Here is a 27,998-nt window from a genome sequence, read left to right as displayed (position 1 = left end):
AATACCTGTTTGTTTTTTGTATTTAAAAGTCAAATGCAAAGCCACCAGCAGCAGTAATTTCCTGTTTGTTGTTGCAGTTTCAGAGCATTTCAGGGTTGGCAGTGAAACCATTTCAATATACATTTATAAAATGTACCACTTTGAAAATACTGGCACAGTAGCAGAAGGCATAGAGGAGGAACAATGAGATTCACTATGTGACATTATTTTGAATACAGAAGTGGAAATTGCACACACATCCCTCTACACCTAAACTGCCAAGAAAATGTCTTTTCTTAAACATGAATACTGAAATATACATTTAAAGCAGAACATAACACAAATGCACAAAAAGCACATTGCTTTCCCTTTCTGACCAGGGTTTCTGGTTGCTCCTGAATGACATCACGTTAAGGCGAGCGGCTGGTCTGAAAGGTTATTTCCATCGTTTCCAGAGCGGCTGTTATTAAGGTTGTCTGCCAGTCTTCGACTACGGTTCTTTAAAAAGGTTGCATGGTGGAGGGGCGGTAACTTTAGTTTAACTGCTAGATAGTCGATGGTAAAAGTAGATGTAGCCCAAGTCTTTTGGAGGCCTCTCTGACAAACACACTTTGTGGTCGTTGTAGATCACCCACCTACAGGGGAAAAATAACATTTGTGAGAAAATATTCACTTATTTCAAAACTGACTGTTGAGAGGAAATGGATCAATGTATTCTTTCCACTCAGTCTAAAATAAATAGGCTGTCCCTGCGATTTTTAATAATTAATTTTCTGACTTCTGGTCCCAAAATCTAACCCAATAGTAATCTAATTATTTTAGAAAATGTATTTCCAGAGATAAAAACGGGTTAGACCGTGAAAAAACAGACAGACATTCTTGAGACTGTCTGGGAACTCATGATAAGTGATAATGAATATGCTGTCAGTTCCCACAGACATTTTTTAACTTTAAAAATCAAAAAGAGCAATTGTATGCAACTCACCTTCCCTCCTTTTTGATGTGACAAACATAATGTCCAGACATTGTGGATGTTCCCATGTGACTGATGAAAGCAAAGAGTTCATAACCTGAAAAGGGGAACACAAAGTCAGAGAACACATTGTTTCAAAAATAATATATAATACAAAACTTTCTTTTCGATAACCCGTTTAAATTAACAGCTTCAGTAGAAGGACACGTAAACACCAGGCTTTCATCTGCATACATACAAGCTTTAAAGTAAGTTTCAAGCCTCTACACAGGTAAACACAGTAAGATTAAAGGGCAGTTGCTAATGAAAATGTCTATACTTCTGTGAATAGTGACAAGAAAAAGAAAGAAAAAAAAATGGTGAAAAGCCAGAACGTCTGCATTGCTAATGGAATTTTATGATTTTCACCCACATAATTTGTAGGGAAGTATGTAGATGCATGAATACGTTGTGCATATTTTCTTCGTGAGCAGCGTTAAGAATGATAAAGATCCTGAATCATGTTTTATGCCTCTGGTTGAACCCAGCAGCACCACAGGACACTGTATCAGCGTGAGACATTAATTAGAGCTTCGAAAGTACATAATGTCAAGGTGAAATTAGAAAAAAAAATTGTAAACGTCAACCTGTAATTACTTGATGAACTTTAGATAAGGATCAATAACTAAATAAAATAACGATAGAAACGACAGCTACAACGGGATGATGCATAGTCACTCACGTCCCGGTCCGTCTTTGACCCGCGGACCCGACGCTTCTCTGTCTGGAGACAACGTGGCGTCGCTGTGCGAGTTGGCGTTGGAGAAAGCGTTGTCATTTGGCTCCGTGTCAGCCATGTCTGAGAGAGCGTCACTCTCCTCCTCCTCCGGATGGATGAAGATCCAGTCGAGTGCTCGTTCGAGGTTATTGTTCTGAAAGCACGTTTTAAGTTTGCAACATAAGTTCCTTGTAATTCAAAACCAAAATATCTCTAATATATTAATATTGAGGGAACATTTTGATATTTATCAATTTCAGATGTTGAGATTCTTTGCCAGTGAAGACAACCTTTACATTTGCTGTTTTGAACATGTGCTGTTGAGGACGTCACCCACAGAAACTGATGCTTAATATGATTGAAGCGGCACTATGTGCAGCATATTGGCACAGAGAAGACATATGGCCACACAGATACAAAACATATGGGCACAAAATCTGGGCTGAGGATAAGAAATGTTCTTGTTTTCTCTCTTTTATTCCTTTCCTGTTGTATCTTTATGTAGCTCCTCAAAAAAACTAGGCACCGCTGAACATCATTTATTGGAGAGGTGGCAGCAGGTATCCATCTGTGCTAAATCCCCCCTGAGGATGTTTGCTTTTAATCCAAAATAGAGGTGTGATTCCTGGAGAATGTCTGTCTTGATTGGCCAATAAAGCCGTCTGCTCCCCCCCATCTCTCCCAGTCAAGTCACTGAGGTTGAAAAAAGTTCCTCTTCTTAATTCTAGACTAATAATAAACCAGGCCATAAGACGCCTCTCTGCTTCACACCTACATCCCCCTCATGAGGAATATATGTTCTTTTTCCACTTCAACAACATCATGGATGGCAGGGAGGTTGGTGGTATCGAGGATGATAAACAAGGAAGCCTGGTGTCTATTTTTATGCCTTAATAACAGTCTGCTGTGCTATTTTTTTGCTGAGGGGGCAGTTTTAAATATGAAACATGAAATGTGAGAATCAGGGCCCATTTCAAAAGAAAAGAAAAAGAATTTGCTAGAGCTGAATTCCCTTTGATTCACACTCAAAACAAATCAATTATTTTGTACTTTGCGCTATTTAAAATGAATTGATTTATAAGATGTTATGATAAAATGGCTCAACATGTCTTTGAGGCTGCATTAGTGTCCATATGCTGCTAGGACCTTTGTAAACACCATGTAGAGAAGACATCTTTAATCACTCTGATCCTGTGAGGACTTATTCAATTTGCAGTCTGTAAAGTAAACAAGTAGGCCAGCCAAGTCCATTTATGCATGACAGAATTTGGTTTTCATCATCTCGCCCTCTCTTTGCCCTTTTTTCAAACAGCTCCTCAATTCATGCCAACTTCCTGCTTTGTAATAAACTACCTCACCGGGACACTCTTTTTCTGTGGTGTCAGGTGGTCAATTGCTGTGGTGTTCTCGCACTTCCTCAGATGTATTTTTTCCTTTCATGTAACTCTTTATTGTCTCTGTGAGTCCCAGACTGGGGCATGACAAATAAACAAGACGAAAATACAGATACTCGGCAGCGAATATTTTGCATCTAAACTATTCATACCGACCGCGACACCAATACTCTTTTTCGATAAAAGGTTTGAATAAGTTTGTGCAGGCGGAGGACCAACTATACCAGGATCCTAACCCAGATCCTGACCACAGGTAAATTGTTGTGTAGCCTAAACACCTATAAACTATTTTATCGAGTTTCCTTTTGTTCGAAATTAGTGAATTTAAACTCCCTCTGGTAAAAATGTAGGCATTGAATATGATGCTTTTATTGTGAAAGGTAAGAATGTAAAGAGTGGATCTGGTATGCGCTGCCTCTGTAAAGGTTGAAAGGAGTAATAAAGTTTGCCGTCTTGATTTAGGCAGGGCCTAAGTGTTGTTGTACAATATAGTGTACGTTTTAAATGTTCTGCACAAAAGGATTGTTGATTGTTGCATTTTCGCGGCTTTTTTCACTGCGTAAAGTTTGTGTCAGGTGTGAAAATACACATGACAAAAAGAACGATGTGCGAATTAATCACACACAAAAAAAATGGTATGTAAAGGTCTGAAGGAATGAGCGCCACTTACAGAAGTCTGACTTTCTGTAAGTGGTGCTGTTTCCTTTGCTCAGTCATGGTGGCCATCACTGCACACTAGCTATACTTTATTTTCTGCTCATTCAAAACAAATCTCTGTAACCACAATACAGCAGCAGAGGATTTTAGTCATAGCAGGAGGATTAGACCCAAAGTGTTTGCAAATGTAGATACTCATAAACTGGGGTTGATTAACAATAAACAAACTACTGTATAAAACACATGTTGGGGATTAGGATGCATTTGAATTGGCTAGCAAAAACAAAGATGTGTGGAAAAGAAGTCTAGCTGCCAGCTAATGAAAAAAATGTATTAATTATTGTTACAAAGTGTTAACATGAACAGAGTGGGCAGAATACTGACCGTGGCTTTGAGTGCCTGGATGCTGTGCGCACGAGGGAAGCCCATTGAAGTGAGGATGGCGATGCTCTCCTCGGGGGGCGAGTTGCCTAGCAGGGTGGCGCCCATGGGGCTGTCAATGGTGGAGGGACCAGGATCCATCATGGAGGGCAGAGTGAGAGGTTCTGCAAAGTCTGAGAAAAGAGGGAGGGAGAGAATAATAATGAGATGCTGTAGCTCTCCATTTATATTCAACCCAGTATATGAATATATTTGTGCTAGCAGTCAAAGTTAGCAGATTCTAGACATATATTTGCCGTTTGTTGTGGTGCCAAAAGTTAGACTTTGAACACTGGGAGTACAGGCGTAGTTTCATGAAGAAAGATGTGCTATTGTTGTTTTTTTTAAACAAGTAAAACATTTATTTTTAACATGAACAAAGTTCATAAATCAATATATCTGACGATGGTTGATAAAACATCTGGAAGGGTGAAGCACTGATCTCATACACAACTGCAGTCCAGAAGAAAGCATACAGGAGGACCACTACATCAATTTAAATCAATTCAGGAAACATCCTCTGCATCTGAACACTGGAAACTACTTATAAACATGTGTAACCTCTGCATGACATACATTTACTAATTTCCAAGTGAACCTCAATGCTTTGTGCACTTTTAACAGATTCAAGTAAAAGTAAAGTGACCCTCAATCCGGGAACAAGGACACTCTGTAATCACTCGACTGTTGGTCAAAAACAGAGCTTTCATTACCACCTTGGCCATAAATGAAAATGTGTACCACCATCTCAGCTTCCTTGTCTCGTGTCCTTTTGATTGCCCATAATACAGTTGTGTTTATGTGACAGGAAGAATAAATGAAAGACAAAACAGCTCATGTTTGCACGTTAAGATTTTAAAGATTTAAAAAAAATTTGAATTGGTTATCATTTACCTTCTAACACCAACTTTCACTGTTTCAATCTGTGTTTAGATGTCATCTTTATTAAAAACATTCATGAAGTTTACTGAACTCCGGCCCTGTTCGAAAAGGCTCAATTTCATTTTCTACCAGATTCCCTGTAAAAATAATTCCAATAAATACATATAATAATTGAGTCGCCTTGCCTGCACAGTGCTGTGGAAATGAGCCTCTTATAAGGTGTCATTGGCTTATTGTTGTAAATGCAACGCTCAAGGTTCACCTCAGTCAAAAAGACATCTATCTCAAAATGATTAAGTGAAACGTTTAGCTCCAAAAAAATAATAATAATAATGTTAGTAATGTTAATGGGAAAGTAATGAAACCAAACAAATGTGGGGGAGGAAGAAGTAGAGGTAACCTTTGTGCAGCAGGCAGGAACAGACCGTTTTATTGAGGTTATTGAGCCTGAATGCAGCACTTTTCCAGATGCATTAAGCCCATTTAAAAACCAACAGGCTGCTCTAATTTCTCTCCACTGTAGAGGCCCTTTACAGCCAACCAGGGAAATAAAAGTGATACAAGTCAACGCCTCGGGGGACCGCCTCTACACTTAAGAGGCTATACAAGACACAAAGTCAGCCCCGACAAAGTTTCTGGTGAAGAAAACGCACGCGCACACACACACACACACACACACACACACACACACACACACACACACACACACACACACACACACACACACACACACACACACAACTTAAATATAATGGAAGAACTGGAGATGTGACGTGTCACTTTGAATTACTTTTGTGCTCAAAGCATCCCATACAAATAAAGTTGCCTTGGCTTTGTGTAGAAATGTTGTTGGCAGATCTGCATAGGCATAGACTTTTGCAGAAAAGACTCAGACTCAGCTTATTGCAATGGTTGGAGAACTATGTCTCTTTCAGCGCAGCTGCTGTTCTCATTATTTGTCACCAGTATTTTGGGGTTACGGTTGCTCCTTTATCCCTCAACGCTCACGTAACACCCTCTCCTCCACGCCCTATTTCTTGTCATCACTATTTTGTCTCGACTATTTTGTATCATTAGACCATTACAATAAATCTGGACATTACTTTTCATTATTTAATTAAATTATTGGACTTTTTTTTTTTTTTTTCTTTTTCAGGTTTCAACTGAATACTCTGACAATATTTTAGATCTCGGCTAAGAATAGCTCTATAACTGGAGGCAGATATACAGTTACAACCTTTTTAACACTGGTGACATCTAGGTTTATTTTATTGAACAGAAAAAGCTATCAACCCTCAAGTCACACTCGGTGCTTGAAATATGAGCCAACATGAATCGTGCTCAGTTTTTCTCGAAACTCCATCCATTGAAACAAACACTGTCGTTATGTTCTTTATCATTAATACACATCACATTGTAATTTACTTCAAACTATGATGGAATTGTGCACTGTCTTGCTTTTACTTTCACTGTCATTGCTACAGCAAAATATATGATCATTTGTGTCTGTTGATGTCTTCATATTTATGTTCCATTTGAATGCCGTGATGTTCGCTTACCGGGCTCCTCCATGTGGGCTATAATCCAGTTGAAGGCCATCTCTGGGCCCATGTTGCCCGTGTAGTAGACCGCCTTCCTGCAGGCCTCCAGCGGGAAGCCCATCTCTGCCAGCTGCATGACTGCCGCCTCGTCTATTTCTGGAGCTGTGAAGACGACAGCCATCAATAACTAAAAAACATAGGAGTTGCTGATTCAACACCACCGGTAACCTCACAATTTAAACAACCAAACATATCTGTGGTGGCTGTCTCTTTGGGCCTCATTAGACAAAGAGACCATGGGAGAATCCGCTCTGGGGACGTCTTTATTGAGGGAGGATTTATCAAGGAGAGAAAGGAGTCTGGCTAATAAGCACAGCCACGTGAAAAAGTTAAGTTTGGGAGGAAGTAAAGAGCAGCTGCAGCACCTGCTCGAGCAGACATGGTCATAGGTTTAGCTACGTAGCATTAATCATTGGTGACCAAAATACATTTTCCATGGCTTTAACTTTTTCATATAGATAGTGCTGAATAACTGAGATCTGTGAAAGAGAAATTAAATACTCACAGTCTATGGAGCCCATGGAATTATCTGAAAGAGGAGAAGAAACATATTTGAGGACGCCGCACAATGAGATCACACACTATCACTTCTTTTGTGTATTTTCTTTTTGTACTTTTAGACTGTTAATTACGCTTCAGATAATATCGACTAAACCTAGAGAATCTTCCAAAATTGTGGTTGGGTAAATAAAAAGCTGCTGTCGATATTTCTGTGAAATGGAGACTGCTGAATCAGTTTGCCGACATGATGACTCTTCTGTTCTTGTGCTGTTGTTACACTATGTTTTAACATTTTCCATAATTGCCTTGTGGGCACAAGGGCCGCTGTTGTGCAATCATATTAGGGATGTCCCTTTATAGACAAAGTTAGATGCAAGATAGGCTCAAGCTTTTGGTGGGGTCCTGCCACCACCTGCAGTGAGCAGATTGCCCCAACTATTGGCAAGCACTGCTATTGCAACTTGAACAACTCCTGTTTGTATGAAAACAAAACAAAAACAGTCTCTTTCCCACTTATTCTTCTACTCTTTTTGTTTTCATCCTTTTGTCAGAGTTTTAGTCGTTTGCAGTTTTAGTTTTATTGTCCTGCTAACAACAATTTCTCAAGCGCTGCCTCCCTCTCTTGCATATGTTTATTGACTTTAGAAGAAAAAAAACACATCATAGTTCATTTTAAACACTCAGTGGGTATTTTACATTTTCCACTTTAATCTTGAAGGAGACAATCAGATTAGCAAAGAAACCAAAACAACAAATCAATATCTAACCAGGTTTGAGCAGCTTTTAATTGATTATTTTGTCTTTTAGAAAAGAAAAATGGAATCACAAAAAGCCATGATACATGTTTTTCTTCCATTTCTTTAATGGCCTGGAATAATTGAGTGAATGGGAGATGCACTAACCAATGAGAAATAATGTGGTTCAAGCAGCATATAGGGAAACACATTTGGGCTGTACTCTAATCAATAGGAAGCACTGAAGCCTTTTGGAGACGAGATGAGTAACCAGTGCTTAATCACTGCTGAAGCCAGCTGGGGGATAATGGGCCAGTGGTTAATTTGCAAAACCCATCATATGAAATCCATCAGAAAATGTATTGAAAAAGATTTACACACTGGTACTTGTTTTAACCTCTCTGTCTAGAGGAAGAGAAGCTCTGATGGAAGTCAACGAGAGACAAAATAAAAGATTCAAATAACTCTACCACCTTCGATTTACGTCATCCAGACAACATTTATGCATATTTTATGCACTGGTTTCACTGTGAGCCTCTAGGATTGCTGCATAGCTTGCTGCTAGACGCAGATATGCAATGCTGCCTAAGCAAGGCAGTGTCAGCTCAAAGACAGAACAATTTATGTGACGGTCTGAAGAGTTTTTAGTAGACGCACTCCTCCAAGAAGCCAATTTCATGTGTTTGGAGGTCTGAGATAGCAGGTACAGCACATAACATTCACTCCTAAAATATTAAGGCATACTCAGACAAACATGTTCAGACTTTAGTTTTGTCCTTGGAGTTTCCTGTCCTTAGAAGCAGCTGGCTAAACGGTTTTGTGAAGCTCTCAGAAAAAAAAAGTCCCAAGTCTGTTGATGTGTGATGCAAAGGCTCCTTGCTGATGTTGTCTTTGCACTGGAACCCTTTTTGTGTTTGTGTTTGGAGCTTGAGACGGCGCAAAACACTCCGGTGCTTCACGCCTGCTAAAATATTAAGGAGGACACTGATAACTTGATGTAGCTGAACTTTGCAAACAACAGAAGAAGGGATGAGGATCACAATCACATCGGAGACAAAGAAAAAGGCAAACAAAAGGAGGGAGGTTGTAGTTTTGGCCTTTCGGAAGATAGGCAGACAAAAAAAGTCTCAAGTGCACTGAAATATCACTGAGCATCAAACAGTCTGACGCAACAAAGTTTTCAAGAAAAGTAACAACAATACCGTTTGGGCTCCAAAACGCACTCACTACCTTTCTAGTCTCAGAGCCCAGGGGAGTGCATTAGAAGGGGATCTTATAAAAATCATTATAACTTATTAGGCTTAGCCACACTGTGAACACAACAACGTTTCAGTAATTGATTGAGCATGCCTTTCCCGTGGGATTCCATTCAATATGCCCTGAAGAGAAAACCTGGGTGGCTTTGAGCAGAACATCATATTAGAGACAATTTCACGGATCGTTTGTCTCTGTCACAAAAATCTCCTTACACCTCCTGAAAAGGATGTTAGGTCGCAGCTGTGGGACAACATACATCTGAGTTAGTTCACACTGTATTCCACTTTATTGGGAACAATCTGATGTAATGTATGCTGTCTCGCGTTTTTAATATTCAGTACATTCATGTATTTCATTTGAGTGTTTAAGCTAGCTGGGTAAAAAAAATTTTTTTTAAATCTGCCCGGAGAAAATAATGCCCTTTAAAATGAATAAAAGGACTGTGAAACTGAACCTGAAGGGCCAAAAATGCCTCCAGTAGTTAAGAGTACTGTTTTTTTACCCAAGTCACGCACAAATGCAAATATATCCCTGTAGGACACTGTAGGTGAGTCATGGCAGCACGTGACCAGGGGATCCTTCTCTGTGAATTATGGGTTAGAAAAATGGAGCACTATCTGATCTGAAAACGGGGGAATATATCGTAATATCTAAAACAAATTTATATTTGCAAATATGCAGTAGAAATAGAAATTTAAAAAGTCACATAAAAAAGGGGCAAAACATGTCATTTACATTTCTTAATGCGCGCACTCACACACACACACACAAAATAGACTTGTTCAGTACCTCTGGTGTCTTCAGCGAGCACGATGGGAGGCAGGAGGTCAGGCAGCTCCTGTTCACTCGCCTGCAGCCCAATAGCCCGCAGCCTGCTCAGATCCAGAAAGTCTGGAACATCAATGGCCAAATCTATACAGGAATAGACACATATGAAACTTCACTGAGGAATGTATTGACATTCATGGTGATCAGAGTGTTTGCTACAAGTCTCCTGAAGACATGGTTCTAAAAGTGACTTAGTCCATAGACTTACAATGGGAGAGGCCAAAGCAGTATTTACATTTATTTTTTATCCTCATTGCACACATTTATCAATTGTTCTTTTATCAATGGGTTGTTTGATCTTCTATTTTATTTTATTTGCTTGCACTTTTAATCAGTTAAGTGGTGCATGCACTTATTTTTGAACACCTCTTACAGAGTCCAGCGAGGAGTGAAAACATATGTAAGAAGAACTTGATCACAAAAGAAGTGAGAGGTTCCTGCTAGCTGTTTGTGTAAATTACACTTGATTTAAACCCTTGATTATGTTGGCAATGTGATAAGAGCACCCTGAGAGTTTCTGCAATTCAAGACACTCATTTTAATTATGTGAATTTTGGAGTCAAAATTGTACAGTTTCATCTTGTGAATTGCTGTTTGATAGTGCCCTCTGCTGGACATTTACAACACTACAAATACTTATAACACCTGAGTCACAACATTGGTGGAGGCCAGTGAAAGATGTGAAGGGTAACAGATAGTTACCTAGTTTCTTCGGCACCCAGTCAACCCCGAATGTGAATTTCTTGATCTGCAAAATCAGATACTCTGGGAAGGAGGCGAAACGGGAAGATCTGCCGAGGGAAGAAATTAAATGTTTTGAAAAAAAAGGGGATTTAAAATAAAAGAAGTAAAAATGTAAGAATACAATATTAATAGAGTTTTAATTTAAACATGTGAGGTGATGAAAACACACTGATTCAGGGCCCAAGAGCAGGTGGACCTTTGCTTACTTCACTCCAGCTGACTTGGCCTGCAGCGCTGAGCTCCAGAAGTCGGAGACGTTTTCCGGCTCTGTGAAGGCCTGCAGGCAGGCGGTGAAGGGGATCCGCGCTCTAACCGGCTCTGGAGGAGCCCGCATGTTCTCCTCAGCGTCTCTTCGCTTGGTCTCGTATGCCAGCAGCTCCTCTGGTAGAAGGACAACAAAGACAAACACTTTGAGCTGCAAGAAGTGTTAACATCTGCAAAACACCATATTTGTGTAATTTTCAATTTTAATATCAATAAAAAATGTTCAAGATGGCTGCTGGCAAGACTGGCAGCCTTTGTTTTCTTCTACACTGCATCAGCCAAAGACTATCACCTTTACCACGGTTGCTTTTGTTTAAAGGAATTAGACAAGACCGTAAGCAGTCACTTGAGACAAACATGTCCTCCCTCACTCTAAACTACACATCCTTCAGTCTGGCACACAAGGACCTTCTGTGCCCTTTCAGAGAAGAACCTGCTGATTCCCCAGCGGCTGGTGCCACCTGAGCCCAGCGGCGTGCAGCTGTATCGACCGGAGGCAGCTGTGGCTCGCTGCTGCAGCAGATCATTTTGTGTGTATGTGTGTGTGTATGGGGGCTCCTTTTACCTCGATTGGTGGCCATCTCAATGGGAGCTGGCAGCTGGATGCAGTAGTCCACCCGTTGACTGTAACGAACCCGACGTGACTGGCAGCACTGAACTCGATCCTCCACCAGGAAGCGGAAGACGTCGCTTGGATTCTCTGTGCCTGCGCTGTTCCTCTGTAAGACAACAATGTATAGGGAGGATGAGACTGAATATCAACAAAAAATTGTTCATGAGATTAGGCATGTTTTAGTTTGATAATGGACTTTTTTTTAAGTATTGAAGAAAGAGTGTCTTGGTATGAAGGTTGTTAAAAAAAATACTTTTAAAGAGTAAGTACTCTTGAAATCACGTTCGAAGTTCCAGGTCAAAAACAACGATTGTTATTTAAAACATTGCATGTCTGCTTCAGAGCGTGCAGAAGCTTCACATGTACCATGAACACGTAAAGCTTCTGTGACACATGACAGCCTGAGGTTTCAAGTGCAACTCTATCTATGAATCTATTCTTTGCTGCGGCCCAGTACAGCCTCCTGGCATGACTTCAACCCAACTGCTGTTTGACCCACATCTCTTAATACAGTCATTTAAATTGTAGATGACACTCTTTCATTTAGGATCCGCCTCAACTAATTGTACCCTCCGTAACTGAGTGTGTTACATCAATTCAGAATCACGGACAAATGAATCACCATCACTGAGTGGCTCTGTGTCACCTCACTGCTCATGAACAGGGGTCACGGAAGTTTACACCATGTTTATTTGAAGACTGTGATGAAGGATAGCATCGTGCCTTCACACACTGGTTTGCACCGCAGCTTTTCTGCAACCCAGCCCTTCTATTCTCAGAGGTAATAGAAATACACAAGTTATAATTTTACTCAGGTCAAGTATGCAGCCTGACATAGACAGAGAAACATGTTGCTGATGGTGCTGGGTGGCTTTAGTCACACCAACTATGTCTAGATAACTAAATATGTGTATAGTTTGAAGACAGCAGTAGAGGCAAGCAAGTGGACAAAATGAGGGTAAAATAGTAATGATTTCTACAGATTATGGGACAAATATGTAGAAATTAGGGCGTGGCAAATCTTGATCGTATGTTGCTGATCTTCACAATATGAAGTGGAGGAAGTGTCGGGTCCGAGTCAGGGTATGCATCATGGCTGAGGCAGAATAGGAAGCATTATCTGGCCTCCCTGTGGAACAGATTAGCACCGAGCTATATATATCCAGTTTGAGAGAGACACATCAGAGGACCCCATGTGTACGTACCAACCAAAGAGACAGTGAGCTGTGTTTAGTCAAAAACAGACCCTCCCCTTCAATCAGCTGCCTGTCCATGTGTGTCATGGGTCAGATGTTACCCGGCCATTTTGGAGAAAAAAAATGTAGTATTTCCCAGTGGAGAAAATAAGTTTAATATGGGGAAGTTTTGGGAGAAGCAGCATCTCTTTTTGTTGGGTTTTGTAGCGTTAACTTAAAATAAAGCTCAAACAAATATATATATATATACACAAATTATATATATATACATATATATATTTGTTTGAGCTTTATTTTAAGTTTAATATATATATATATATATATATATATATATATATATATATATATATATATATATATATATATATATATATATGAATGAATATATAATTTAATAATCCCCGAGGGGAGATTTGGTGTCGGGGTAGCAGCCATTTACAAAATTAAACAAAAAATAAATATATAAAAACAACAAGGATGAAAGATAAAAGACATATACAATAATAAAAATAAAAATAGGTGGGATGAAAGATATGTACAGCAGATATGTTTTTTCTTTTGTGCAAAATATACATGTGATTAATCAATCAGTCAACAGATTGACATAATTATCTAATTTAAATGTTGATGATATTCATAACATAAGTCATAGTAAATGTTCCCTTAGCACTGAATTGTTTTCTCCAATAACCAACCAAAAACTAGGGATGAAAAAATCTTTTCATACACAATTTAAAAAGCGCTGAGCATTTTAGGCAAATAATTCTGTTAACTCAAAAAATCTGAAGTCTATATACAGCACAATGTTGTATATATTTTATTGTTTGATTAACTTAACAGCTTCTAATAACGCAACATGTGCTCTGTAGGTATGAATGTTCATCCCGTGATGTCACATACATACCAATGAGACCTCTCCACATAAACAGTCTAATCGGCTGTGGTTTCTGTTCATTTATAATCATTGTACATTTTGAATATTTTGAGGCGCACAGAGGTTTAGTTTCACTCACCTCGACCACGTTGATGATGTGCAGGAGGAACTCGTGGGCATCTTGCTGTCTGTTAGAGGAAAACTCTGGGTGTCCCCTGCTGACCAGAGCCTTCAACATTCGAGGAGAGACGCCTTTCTGCTGGTGCTGGAATGACAACATTTGGGCGTCACACACACGACCACTGACCTGTCTCAGAGATAAGTATCACACCTGTAGTGAATATTACAGATACACATTGGAAGCATTTTCGTGTGGCCTGCCAGTACCAGGCTCTGTACAGGAGAATTACCAGTGAGGTCCAATAAAAAGAAGTGTGTCACATATCGGCACTTATAGCTTCAGTAAAGACACTTGCTTTTATATCATGCAAAGGGTTTTTAAATCAGTAAACCATATACCATAATAGCAATTTTAGTGCTATTGGCTGTGACTCAAGGTTAGTCAAGTGATGCAGAAAAGGTACAGCATCAATAATGACTGACAAATATGACTTTATATACAGCTAGATAGTTCAACCTATGATCAAATATCGTTAATTAGTTGATTTAGATGTAATAATAATCTAATTCTGTAAAGTTAGTAGTAACTAAAGTTATCAGATAAATAGGGTTGCCCTCGCTTAGTCGATTTGTTAACTAATAGGTTGCTTTGGTCTTCGTCAACTAAGATTTTGTAAGTCAAATATATAGATATTTTTCAATGCTTTTTCATGATGAGTGACTACCAAGAACGTAAACACAATATTGAAAGTGGTGCTTCAATGTTATTCTTCCTGGAGAAACTCAGTTTTACAGATATGTTGATTAAATCAACTAATTGATTAGTTGACAAAATCGTATGAGTGTTAGTCGACTAAGAATTTATTTGGTCAAAGACGGCTCTATAAAAAAAAGCCTCCAAAATGTAGTGAAGTAGAAGTATTAAATATCATAAAATAGAGATACTCAAGTAAATTACAAGTAGGCTACCTAAAATCGCCGACAATACTTGAGTGAATGTACTTAATCAGCACTGCCGGACAACCAGTCTTTGTGCTCAGCCAAGCTGATCTCCTACTCGGCGAGCTACATCATATTCATAATCAATTAATTATAAATAAATCCAATGTTGACACATGTCTACATCACCTTGCAACACTATGTCGGCCCACTTCAAGCCACACCAGAGTTATCCACACCATACAAGTTTTTGACAGGGGAGCAAACTCAAAAAGTAATTTTAATGAGAATATATAATTGCAATGTGTAATACTTCCTGAATACAGACTGACCACAGCATGCCAACTGAAGCCCCGTCACAGCTGTCAATACGTATCCAAACCTGACCCCACCATCACATGTGTAGGAAGTGCAGGATCACAGCTCTGCACTATCAATTACTGTGGCTGGAAGGCTTAAAAGAAGCCTGGGGCTTACAGACCAAGTGCTTGGCCCCATTATGCTTTAATGGCTTTCCTCTCCTAGTTTCCTGGCAGCCGTGTACTATGTGGTTGAAAAGGCAATTATTTCATATCATGTGCATTTAATTTGTGAAGCATAACCCACAAAGAAATACCTAAATAAATCAACTAAACAAGGACTTGAGAGATTACACGAAGCACAGGACAATCATTAACCACAGGTAATGTGTGTGACAACATTAAGTAGTAGTGTGGTGAACTAACAACAAAACGCTGTAGAGCTGTGCCTGGAGCTGCGTTCATAAACAATTTGAGTTGCACATGATGGGACTGCATCCAACAGCTATTTTCAGACTAAAGGAAAAAAGGTCACGAGAAAACTTGACAATCTATCTAGGTTTCAATCCACATCTCTCTCGCTGTCGCAATTACAAAACAAACAAAAAAGCTAACACAGATACACTTCTTTATGAAAAGTTGCTTCATGTTTAAACTGGGAAAACATCAAACTGACAGACTGGCACTCCTAACAGTTTGGACATTGGACAGAAAAGAATCACTTCGCTCCCACTCAGTATTTACATGCTTCTGTTGGTTATGGACCCAGTTTGGGAGCTGGACATACCCAGTTTAATACCTTGCTTTCTTCTTTCATCACCTGTTCAATGAGCTCAGATTTCATGGGTGGTTTGGAGAATTGGCCTGAGAGCAGTCCATGTCCCAGTTTAGCCCTGCCGGACGACAACAAAAGGCATAAACATTACAATATATAGTGAGTCTTTTAGTATAGTTTGGGGGATTTAATGGATAACACACCATGAGCAAAGTGTACCCGTGTCTTTACTTGTCGGAAAAAAACATTTCCAAACCTTCAGATAGCACACCTGGGGCCTGTTCCACCAGACAGCTAACATGTTAACCCAAGATTTTCAGTCTCAAAAAGCTGACAAGAATTTAAACTCAGTCCCAAACGTTTCAGGAATATATAACTTTTCTATTCTCTGAGACATACCAATATATCACTTTTCTATTCTTTTTTTAAAAGAATTTTATTTATCTAACCAAGAAAGCTTTACTGAGATAGACCCTGTATGTACAGCATGCCCTAAAGATACAACAACTAAAATAAGACTCATTTAACATAATAAGGAAAAGGGTTGCAGAATCAATTTAAACTATTATGGTTTTCCAAATAATCATCAGACCATTGTGAAAAAAACATTTATTTCACAATTATAGCAAGAAATGATTGCTAGAGCAGTCTAAATTTGGAAAGATCTGTATTTGGTACAGGATACACAGTGATATATTTATCTTATATAGAGGATATTTCCACCTGTCCGTGAAGATTTATTTAACACTCTGCCTTCAGTGCTTTGGAGAGAGGGGTCATATTTAATATTCAGGCCCGACACGATAGGAGAAACAGATTTTCTTTCTGAATTACCCAATTTGCACTGACTGGCTATCAAATACAAACAGAGGCGGGTATAAACATGTTTATCTGGCAATGTGCCTCCGAATATTACACATTTGTTGCTTCACATATCTTGATATCCAACCCCTGCCTGGCTAAGACTTTACTGACCTCCATCAGGATCACAGCACCTGACTTACCTCTTGCAACGCACTGGCGTACATGACACGTATTTACCAGAATAGGTGGGGGAAAAGGCTTTCACCCAACAAAATATGTATTATTTATTAGCTGGATGGAGATTCATAGAGAATAATTGGCCCTCATTATATAGTCATTTCTGTAGCAGTTGGAAAACACCTTGCCTTGGTTTGTGTATTCTAACACTGCATCATGTAACACTGGAGTCACTTACATTTGTGTGGCGAAGTCCTGGCTGGGGTCAAGGGGTGAATAGTCAAATATCCTCTGAAGATTACCAACATACCTAAAGATCAAAACACATGTCACACGCCCACATGGGACAGAGCACAGACAACACGAAACACACAATGTGATACTGAGACGACACTAAGACCTAGTATTACTCTGAATAACTCTGACTCTGACTCTCAATGCGCTTTACACTCCATGTCAACATTCACCCATTCACACACACGCACACACACACACACACACACACACACACACACACACACACTGGTGCCAACCTGCTCATCAGATTCTAGCATCGCACAGCCTGGAGCAGTTCAGAGTTCAGTATCTTGCCCAAGAACACTTTCACATGCGCACTGGAGGATTATTAGTGGATGACCCGCTCTACCTCTTGAGCAACACTTCAGTTTACAGTATATGAATAATGTAAATAAAGGTCTACACCTCAAATAATATAGATGACAACATAATGTGCAAAATTAATGATGTGTATTCCTTTAAGTGAAGTCTCATCACCATGTACTCACATCCTCTGGAAGTCTGGGATGCTGAATAGGACCTGCATCACTGTGCCAAGGTAGCAGCTGTTGCCCAGGTTTTTGAAGCCTGTGTAACCAGAACCAAACACCGCTTTCAGCTTCATGCCCGACTCCTGGATCTCCTCCCACTCACTGACCCGCGGCCGGGAGTTATTGTCTGTGTGGTGACCGTTCTCTGTCTGCAGGGAGAGAGAGAGAAAGAGTGTGAAAGCTTCACTGCAACAAAACAAAAAAATAAATGTGATAAATGTTTGTGCCCAGCTGAGACAACTTACTTTTTTCTGCATCTGTAGCATGTCAATTCCAAAGTGTGACAAGTGTTCCGATATGTGGGGGTCCAGCACAGCTTCCTCCTCTTCAAATGAGTAGATATCTAAAAGCAAAACATCAGTCCAATCACTATGATGGGCTCACTTTTTTGATCAGACTTTATAGAAAAAGCTTGTTAATGTTAATTAACATGTTCATTTCATGCTCCAAAATCTCACAAATTTCATCTCCTACACAGTTAATAAAATCTGAAAATGATTAGCTTCATGACAGATAGAAGATTTTGCTTCAGGGCTGTTGTCTTGGATTGCATTACATTGTACAAGTGTACCTGGTAAGTCAGTGTATATCATCTTCAGATGATACCATTTAAACAGAGTATTATACAATAACAGCTACTGTACTGTTTTGTTTCCTAATAGTGTGAACAACACTGTCAGAAACTTTACCAGAACATTCTTTGCGTTAGGAAAACTAGGACACTGACTAACACCATGTACTAATTCCACAGTTTAGATAATTAAGTCATGCGTCTCGGACCTGCTCCGTCTGGGGTGATGGTCTCCATTTTGACAGCCAGGGGGTATTTGGTCTCTTTGTAGTGATCCAGAGCATGGCCGTTGCCTCCGCTCCCATCGAAGAACCACTTCCCACAGAGCACTGCTCCATCTGTCAGGTTCAACCACAGGTTTTCTCTCATCACGCACTTCTGACACTTCCAGCCACTGATGGCAAAGAAACAGAGACTCTTGTTACTGTTGTTTCTTGCAGTCATGCAAAGACTCAATGTAAGACTGCATTCTGCTCACAGGGAGGTGAAGAAGTGATCAGATTTACATTTAATAGACTGTATGGACAAAGCATAATGCAGGAGACAATGAAAGTTTCGCAAATTAAACCATTGTTTTGACATTTGAAGCCAACTGTAGCAACGACACAGTGGTGTATCAGCGTGGCTTGGTGCTTTCCTACCTGGGTGGGATCCTGACCCCATTATCCAGCTGCCTGAGACTTCTGGCATGTCTGGACACCTGGATCTCCTCGTCCCAGGATTCAGGCTCCGGCTTCTTGTAAGCTGATGGTGCATTGAGCACTGCATCACAGGCGATGGTCACCTGGACGTCACAGGAAACGGCAGAGACAGAATCAACTTCTGGAAGTGGATGTGATTCAGGTCACGTCAAAAAAAAAAATATATATATATATATATATATATATATATATATATATATATATATATATATATATATATATTAAAAAGAAAACCTAGGGGATTAAGAACCTCTCTTTCTCTCTCTGCATTTGTTAGATATTCAAATTTGTGTTACTGTAGAAACATTACACTTAACCTTAAATGTAAGTAATCAATAACAGTTTATAGACAGGACAAACGTGAACATGCAAGATGTATGCAAGACATTGTGAAGCTGTGCCACATAAAGCAAAACTAAACAAAAAGGAAAGCAGGAGACAAATCTCATCTGGAATCCATGCAAGAAATGAGACATAAAGCCCCCCCACCACCAAAAAAAAGAAACATACATACACACATACACAGTATGTGCTTCTAGTGGATCTCCAGAATCATTGCTTTGTAGCCTATGAAACTCTGGGGTGAGCTAACCGCTACTAGAGGTTGATTGAAGCACAAAGGAAACTCTGAGCTTCCACAGAATATAGTATATTCTTGAGTGGAAAGTTTTAAATATGTGACCATGAAAATGTCACTTAAATTTAAACAAAAGAATGAATTCTGGCTTTGCGTCTCTTCAGGACAAGAGGGACAAACCGGTCTGTTCAGTGCCAGTCGACCCACTGAGACCACCCTCCCCATCGACATGCATGAAAACACACAAGCGCTCGTGCAGCACCGATTCACTGACCAGAGCGGGCAACTCCTCAATATTTGGTAAGGGGATCTCGAAGTGGTCTGGAAAAATGACCAGCTTGGCCTCGTCTTCATATTCATAGTCCTCTCCGTTAAAATCACGGTTTAGCTCTAAATCTACAGGGGAGGAAGTAAACATTATGTTACTGTTTTGTTATTCTTTGTTCTCTTCTTTTCTACTCTTGAGAGCGAGGTTTGTTCTTGTTCCTGCATCGTGTCTGTAGTCAATATATGCTAACGATGCAGTGCAAACAGATTAAACCTTGAACAACTAATGTCTTTAATGATTTGTCGATCAAAAGATAATTGCAACAAAAAACTATTTTGATAATTGATTAATGCTTTTCCCATTTCCTATTTATGGTCGTACTAAACAAGGCATATGAAGACGTCATCCTGGGCTGCAGGATTTTATGAATTTTTTTTCACAATTTTCTGACCTTTTTTTTCGACCAAACCAAACAGTGAATCAATGAAGATTAATCCATAACGGCAATAATTAAATTATTATAGTTTTCTATCAAGTAAGAAAAAAAGAGAGGCATCCTCACAGACATGTTCTGTCGATCAGCTAATTGATAAATATACAGTACATGGGACACAATTACAATTCATGATATTATTCTGATAATAATTAAAATATACATAAAACTCTTGGCAGTAAAACATAGTAAAATCACATTACACTACATTTTGTGAAGACACCATTTTCATTGCATCACAAATAAGACACTTTATATTTTGGGGAACATCCTTTTTAGTGGAAAAACAAACAATCTGTGTTTTTTTTTACATAATAATTCCTGTATTCCATTTTCATTTATCTCCCATGACAGTGAGCTTCTTCAAGTCACTCATGTCATGAAGATATTCACAATTACCCAATAATGGAAATTCACCACTATCAAGTTATTTTTCAGCGCGGCCTGTGATATAATCCTACAACGTCCAATTGCTCAATCATCTAATAATTAAATGTCTTATGTAAATGACATCAACCTGTTGGAAGGGAACTCTAGCGAGAGTCTCTTCTCTTCCGTCACTCTCCATACAGAGTTGTCTGTTCTCGCCTCCGGCCTAAAGTCGTGTAATGACTCATGAGAAACAGGATCATAGGTTATCTCTGACACTGTTATTGTGCCCACTAGCTTCATGTCCGTGGTTACCAGCTAGATTAGGTCACTGGACTGGTATGTAGATAACGATGAGTACATATATGTCCGCTGTCACATCAGAGATCCAAAATGGACGACAGAGAGAATGGTCCCTGACAAATTTCTATTGGAGAGACTGAGTCAGATGTTACGTAGAGGGTTGACCTCATGGGCAGCAACCATCGAGACGCAATGGGTAGTAAGTCTCTCAAGCAGTGGACGATGATCACACAGAGACATCAATTGCATTGAGGGTGAGTGGAAGGAATTCCTCCTCCGCCAGGCCAGCAGTGGGGGAGGGCGGGTGAGAGACACCTGGTCCTCGCCGAGCAGCGTCATCGCTGCATTGAAGTGTGTCAGCGAGGTTGACAGGTGGTGGCAGCTGAGAGGTCGACGACCAGCCGCCCACTCCTCGGACCGAGGAGGAAGAGGAGGAGGGGGAGGAGCAGTAGATCGGGCTTTGATTTAGAACAGTTACCAACCACATATACAAATAAATCGGCTATACTTGGACCACAGGAGGAGAGGTCTCATCATGGGGAATATCTGACGCTTTGGGTAAAGGCCGGCTGGAGGGGCAGCTGGAGGGTCACCACAGCGTAACAAACAATAACACAATAACACCAGCTTGTAACGGAGGGGTTCTCGGAGCAGAGAGCGGTTTCAGACCACAGAAATCACAATTGATTTCATAATAAAACTCCAAATCGGTCAAGCCTCTAACCAGTGGTGGACAGTAACTGATAATATTACACATTAATACATACATTGAAAATGTCAAGTACTTGTAAGATACGTTTACATGTTATGCTACTCCAATATATCTAGGGAAATATTGTTCTTTTTATTTGGCTACATTTATCTGACAGCTACAATTACTATTTACTTTTTTTTTAAATAAATAAATTAAAAAAAATATATATATATAAAATGCAATGCAGTGTTAAAGATTAAACCAATGGTTACCCATAGTTTTTGGCTCATGAAAACAGTGTCTACTTCAGAGGCCCTTGCAACATTTCAGAAGAGCTGTTTTTTCTCTTAACTTCTCCCACGGTTTAGTTGAAATAACTTTTTAACTACTTTTCTTGAAACTTCAGGACGAAAGTAATTGACTGTATAGAAGTAACTAGCTGCACCTCAATCAGCTACAACATCATAATGCTATTTACACAGCGATGCATCAGTGTATTTGATGTTTTTTACTGATATTCTGTTTTTCACCGCAGTAACAGTTTGAATGCATAATTTCATACATCCGCCAAACTCAAGACTTTAAAGCCGTAGTACTCAAACCAATAAGTGACGCCAAGGTGACGATCTCCACTTTTTCTATACAGTCCTTGGTTCTGGGCTGCTTTAGAAACATGGCGGACTTCATGGAAGAGGACCCGCCCCCACTGTAGATATGAAGAGCTCATTCTAAGCAAACTAAAACACAGCAATTATACCTTCAGGTGATTATACACTAATGAAAACATAGTTGAAAATATAATATTCCACTTCTCCCAATAAATCCCCCTAAATCCTTCACACTGGTGCTTTCAGTGAAGGATCTGAGTACTTCCTCCACCACTGCCTCTCATGTAACTCACCTAGAAACACTTTTCCATTTCTTCGTCGGGGGATGGCGCCTCCTGCAGCTCCTGTGGCTTTCTGTGGGAAACAGGAAGGAAGACATTACATTGGATCAAAGAACCTTCATCACAATAAAAGCATCTTTTAACACCTTTGATGATTCACTATGTAAACTGCTGAAAAAGGCTTTTATGCTCTGGTGTGACAGAAGGTGCAGATGGTTTTAATTTTGAAATAGATGCTGGATGTTCCAGTTGCCAGGTCGGGTTTCAAGGCGAAGGGAAAAACCCCTCCGTGGCTTGGTCAAAATTAAAGAATGATAAATGAAACTGCTTCAGTTGCACAGTTTGATTTGGAGACTTGAGACAGATACCTTATACATTACGTCAAGCAGCTTGTGTCTGGGTCCGTCTTTGCCCGTACAGTGTGTCATAGTGTTTCTCTCCAGGAAACTATAATACACGCATCAAATATTTAACAGATTTATAGATAAACGTGTTCACTCCTAACACATTGATCAATCAAAAAATAATAATTAAAGAAACACCAACAGTGTCAGTGAATCCACTGTGAATCTGCCAAATGGCTGGCTGGCAGCAAAACAACAGTGACAGGTTTCCTCTTAATCTCATCATGTTCTGGTGGCGGCTTCCCATGCACGCAGCAGGAGGAGGAGGACACGGTGGCAGGCAGAAAGACAGAGAATGCTGACACACTTGAGACCTAGTGGACTCATTGGGGGGGGCGGGTTGAAACAGCAGACACAGGAGCCTGCAGAATGTGAGCAGCTGTTTCAGGCCCGGTCCAGGCATGGAAATAGCGGCTCTTTACAAAGCAAAGCTTATCTGAGGGCAATTAGAGCCAGTGAGAAAATACAGCAGTAGCTTTTGTTGTTCACCATCAACTTTTAAAAGAGAGACTTGTTTGGGTTGATGTGATTACATTTATTTATTTATTTTCCACAAAGAAAAAGAAAGAGTGCTTTGTTGAGTGACAATTTAACGCAACAACCTACAAAAGTTCAAATCGAGTTGATTCAGTCTCAACAAATAGTTTTGTGATTTTGCATTATATTGTAATATGTATATTTTTATTAAATGTCCACCATGTGTACTGATATAAAAATATTCTGTTCTAAGCTTGTGCTGCACTCAGTATAATGCTATTATTTGAATTTCTGAAGTCATTTTATATATTAGTAATAATGGTATATTTTATGGGTGTGTAACCTCAAAATGTTTTCGTGATCATTTTTAGAGGTGTTTCTAGGACTACACTATGTAAATTGGTACAAATTACAGGGGAAATAGGAAATATCTTAAATAAAACCATCCATTTTCATCTTTCTTCAAATAAATGTTGATGACCAGGCATTCAAGTTCCAATAATATGCTCACAATGTAATTTAAATCACTGACGTTCAAACGAATGATATGATGACAGCAATGATGACAGCAATCTGGGTCCTTCAGTGTTTTACCTAAAGCACTGCATACTTCTGCAGCATCAGACCTGTGACCCTTAACGACATGACTACTAACTTAAATACTAATAGCTACTAATAAGTGGTGTAATAGTAGTCAAATACTCAAGGGCTTCTTTAAATGAAGAATGGGTAACATGTTAGTTTAAGCTCCCCTGTTTAGCATTCATGAGCAGCATAAAATAACATGTATTTAATGGTTAATAACACACTATAACATAGTTGTAAGCAGCTATAAGAACTTTTTAAGTGAGTTTATTAATGTACAGCATTTGGCCAAAATTATTACTTTAACAACTATAAATCATCCACTTGTGGATGTATGAGTAATAATTGTTGAAAAATACATTTAGAAACATTAGTAGTGTGTTATAGACCATGATGTAGATATATATATATATATATATATATATATATATATATATATATATATATATATATATATATATATATATATACATATACATACACACACACACACACACACACTACAAATATATCAAATACACCATGTTACTTTTTTATGTTGAGATTCTCAAAGTGTAATAATAAGTTATGCATAACTCTGTCAAGTATGAATCAAATCAGTTTCTTCATACTAAAATAGATTTTGTATTAGTTTTTAATTGAGATCTGCCTGCAGCTGGCAAAAATCTGCCTAATCATTGAAACGAAGTTTAACATTTGAGGAATAAAAACACAGTTTTACATTTGAGTTCATATATTATTGGTTGTAACCACTTTATTGTGGTTACATTTGATCTTTCTGTCCTATTCTTGTCCTATTATATGTTTACTGTTACTTACTTTTTTTATTATATCTTGTTTTGTTTACTAATATCTCTTGTTGCTCTCTCCCCTTTGTTGCTGAAATGTGTTGCTGAAATTGTTGTTGAAACTAATATATACTAAGTATTATGTTATCTCTCTTAATGTCTCTACAGCTGAGTCTGATTCTGCTTTTGTGTGTTATTGTTGTATTGATTGCAAAGCCTTTTGGGAATGTGATGTGTAAAAGCATAATGTAAACAAAGATTTTATATTGCCAGTTATAATAGTAAAAAGGCAGGGCGGGTGTAAAACGTACCTCTTTGACATGTCGTTTGAGGTGCATGTAAACGCTCTGGCCTGTTTTGCGATAATGTCTCTCCACATGTTCTCGTCCGAAGCCCAGGAATGTGTTCATACAAACATAAAGGCCTCCCTCCGACTCCTGCAGACCAAAACAAACAGTAACAATGAACAGCAGCACGAGGTGAAGAACCACCAACACAACAGCACATTAAACACATTGAAAACAAAAGTGCACGACTGAAAATACAATCTACCGTAGTCCAGGTGTTAGAATTCCGTTCTATATTGCCTCATTTTAGAGTAGCTGGGAAGCAGTTTTAAACTACTTGCAGTGTATTTTATATATCACACAAATTTCTAAATCTGATACACGGAGGAAAGGATGAGAATAATAATTTCAGTAAAAGTGAATGACTTTGGGACAAAAACTAGTTAACATTAAAGCAGAATTTGTATTGTGATGCCCTGTACTTTGGCCACACTACCTGGTACTAGTTACTAGCAATGTCACACAACATGCACACACAGTGGAAATGCAAGTACGAGAGATTTGCCAATGATTCCACAAGCACATTTTCAAAAAAGCTTTCTTGCTCAAACAACCTTTCTTGCATTTTGTCAATCAGCCAGATATCTGTTCCAGCATTCTTAAACAGAAAAAAAGATCTCCCTTTAATCAAGAAAACGCCTGCTGCTGAAAAGCCTGATTTTTTCATCTAAATCCACAGAATCACAATCACCTTACAGCCATTATTTTAGCCAAAGAATGTCTCAGAAATGGGATTCATCTATGATATTTTTTGCTTTTCTTTTGATACTGTTGTTTCAACTAAAGAATATGTGCATCCTGTTCCACACAGCTACACTACCGTTCAAAAGTTTGGGGTCACTTAGAAATGTCCTTATTTTTTTAAAGAAAAGCACTGTTTTTTTCAATGAAGATAACATTAAATTAATCAGAAATACACTATACATTCATAATGTGGTAAATGACTATATAGGTGGAAACGTCTGGTTTTTAATGAAATATCTACATAGGTGTATAAAAGCCCATGTCCAGCAACTATCACTCCAGTGTTCTAATGGTACATTGTGTTTGCTCATCGCATTAGAAGACTAATGGATGATTAGAAAACCCTTGAAAACCCTTGTGCAATTATGTTAGCACAGCTTAAAACAGTTATGCTGGTGAGAGAAGCTATAAAACTGGCCTTCCTTTAAGCTAGTTGAGTATCTGGAGCATCACATTTGTGGTTTCAATTATACTCTCAAAATGGCCAGAAAAAGAGAACTTTCATGTGAAACTCGCCAGTCTATTCTTGTTCTTAGAAATGAAGGCCATTCCATGCGAGAAATTGCGAAGAAACTGAAAATTTGCCTGGGTGACCCCAAACTTTTGAACGGTCGTGTACATACAAATGTATTTCATTATCCAAGTAGTAGCTCTTTGATTTGGGGGCATCGAGGAACCTCCAGGTTAAAAACACAGTAACCTTATTCCTCATAAAATGGTTGGTTAGTGCCTGAGGGCTGAGGCCCACACATGTCACCTCTGACTACGTTGACTTACTGTATCTGAAACTTGTTACAGGATACAATGGTATGATCATGTTGTCTGCATGTGACCAGAGGCTCACATTTAGATGTGTTAAAGTGCAGGATACACACAGTGGGACCTCGTTCAGGACTTGTAACAATCTCCTGCACTTTCACACGTAGACTGTCAGAGACAAAATACATCATGAATACCGCTTCAAAACTACCCTAAATTTGCAATCAGTGTGGGCCTTATAAACTCCTTTGATAAACCTTTAAGTGGCCCAGAGTGACATATGAGCTTCAACAGTGCAAGGATAAAAATAAACCAGCCCTCGCCGGGCCAATGTGATAAACTCCAGACAGCTGAGTCACCTTTAAAAACGGTTTCAATTGAGAAAGTAGGTTTTTTATATTGGACGTTAATACAAGTATGAGTTAACAGTAGGTTCTCATATTGAAATATGTTTTTTTTTTAAATCATACATTTAAAGTTATGTTTTGACGCTCTATCACTTCTTCTTAGAAAATGACCAAATAAATGAAAAAAATGCCACAATATGGGTCATAATGGCTGTAGTGATACAATAACATAAAACAATATAGACTACTTCTATAAAGGCCCTCACAGAGTCACTATTGAGAATAAAAGAAACTTATTTGAAATAGATTCTTGCAATACTACCATGGATAGCAGTCAGTCACAAAAACACAGTAGTGAATATTAACTGTACACGAATAAATCAATTGTTATGAACTATGAAATGATAGATTTTAAAATCCTTTTAAATTCACTGTCATGCAGAAATAATGATAGACACATAGTATCAATATTTCAAACTTCCAGCTATCACTGACACACTTCATGTCCATTTCTACACAGATTATAAATTACCCCCCAAAACTGGCTGTAAACTCTTTTTCACACACAGACACACACAACAACAGACACACACACACACACACAGCCACACACCTGCAACCTGACTAGGCTGCTAAAGCTTTTGAAAGGCGTGTCAGCAGCTCGTGTATGTAGTGAGCGAAGCGGCGATGTGGCCTGAACTGCACCGTCTACCTCTCCCTGCACAAAGGGAAACCCCTCCATCCCTCTCTCCTGGGATGTAAACAACATTTAATTATTTATTTCCTCTATAGTTCACGGGGAAGGTGGCCGTGGAGACACACACACACACACACGCACACACAATAGATTCACGTGTGGCAGTCTGTCAGCCAGCCTGCGACGCACATCCACCCTGCCCAAACAAGCCGCTCATGTCTCTGTGCGCGCGCGCGTGTGTGTGTGCGTGGCCACTTACGGGGGAGTCGAAGGAAAAGGCGCACTCGCTCTTGAACACCCTATCTCCTGTCCTGGGCACCCTGACGGTGGGCATGTACGGGACCAGCAGCTCTCCGAGGTCTGCAGCCAT

General features: G+C 39.2%; 1 protein-coding gene across 2 annotated transcripts; it reads right to left on the bottom strand.

Moving 5' to 3' along the window:
* Positions 1-76: 76 nt before the first annotated feature.
* Positions 77-27,998, bottom strand: usp13 (ubiquitin specific peptidase 13; the record flags this gene model as incomplete). 2 transcript variants are annotated; one of them, XM_079221335.1, is made up of 21 exons in its annotated part: positions 77-614; positions 965-1,049; positions 1,674-1,863; positions 4,145-4,314; positions 6,622-6,765; positions 7,169-7,192; positions 9,945-10,067; positions 10,686-10,774; positions 10,934-11,108; positions 11,557-11,710; positions 13,814-13,939; positions 15,832-15,925; positions 17,027-17,098; positions 17,574-17,764; positions 17,861-17,958; positions 18,396-18,580; positions 18,828-18,970; positions 19,739-19,860; positions 22,493-22,553; positions 25,046-25,171; positions 27,888-27,998. In XM_079221335.1, 21 exons carry the CDS (start codon positions 27,996-27,998, stop codon positions 518-520), a joined length of 2,580 nt encoding a protein of 859 aa, XP_079077461.1. In that variant the 3' UTR covers positions 77-517. The 2 variants fall into 2 exon arrangements, with proteins under 2 accessions (XP_079077461.1, XP_079077462.1); XM_079221336.1 differs by lacking the exon at positions 7,169-7,192 and having other exon boundaries at positions 9,921-10,067.

Source organism: Taurulus bubalis (assembly GCF_910589615.1).
Source record: "Taurulus bubalis genome assembly, chromosome: 7".
NCBI lineage: Eukaryota > Metazoa > Chordata > Actinopteri > Perciformes > Cottidae > Taurulus > Taurulus bubalis.
This window is presented reverse-complemented; position numbering and strand designations above follow the sequence as displayed.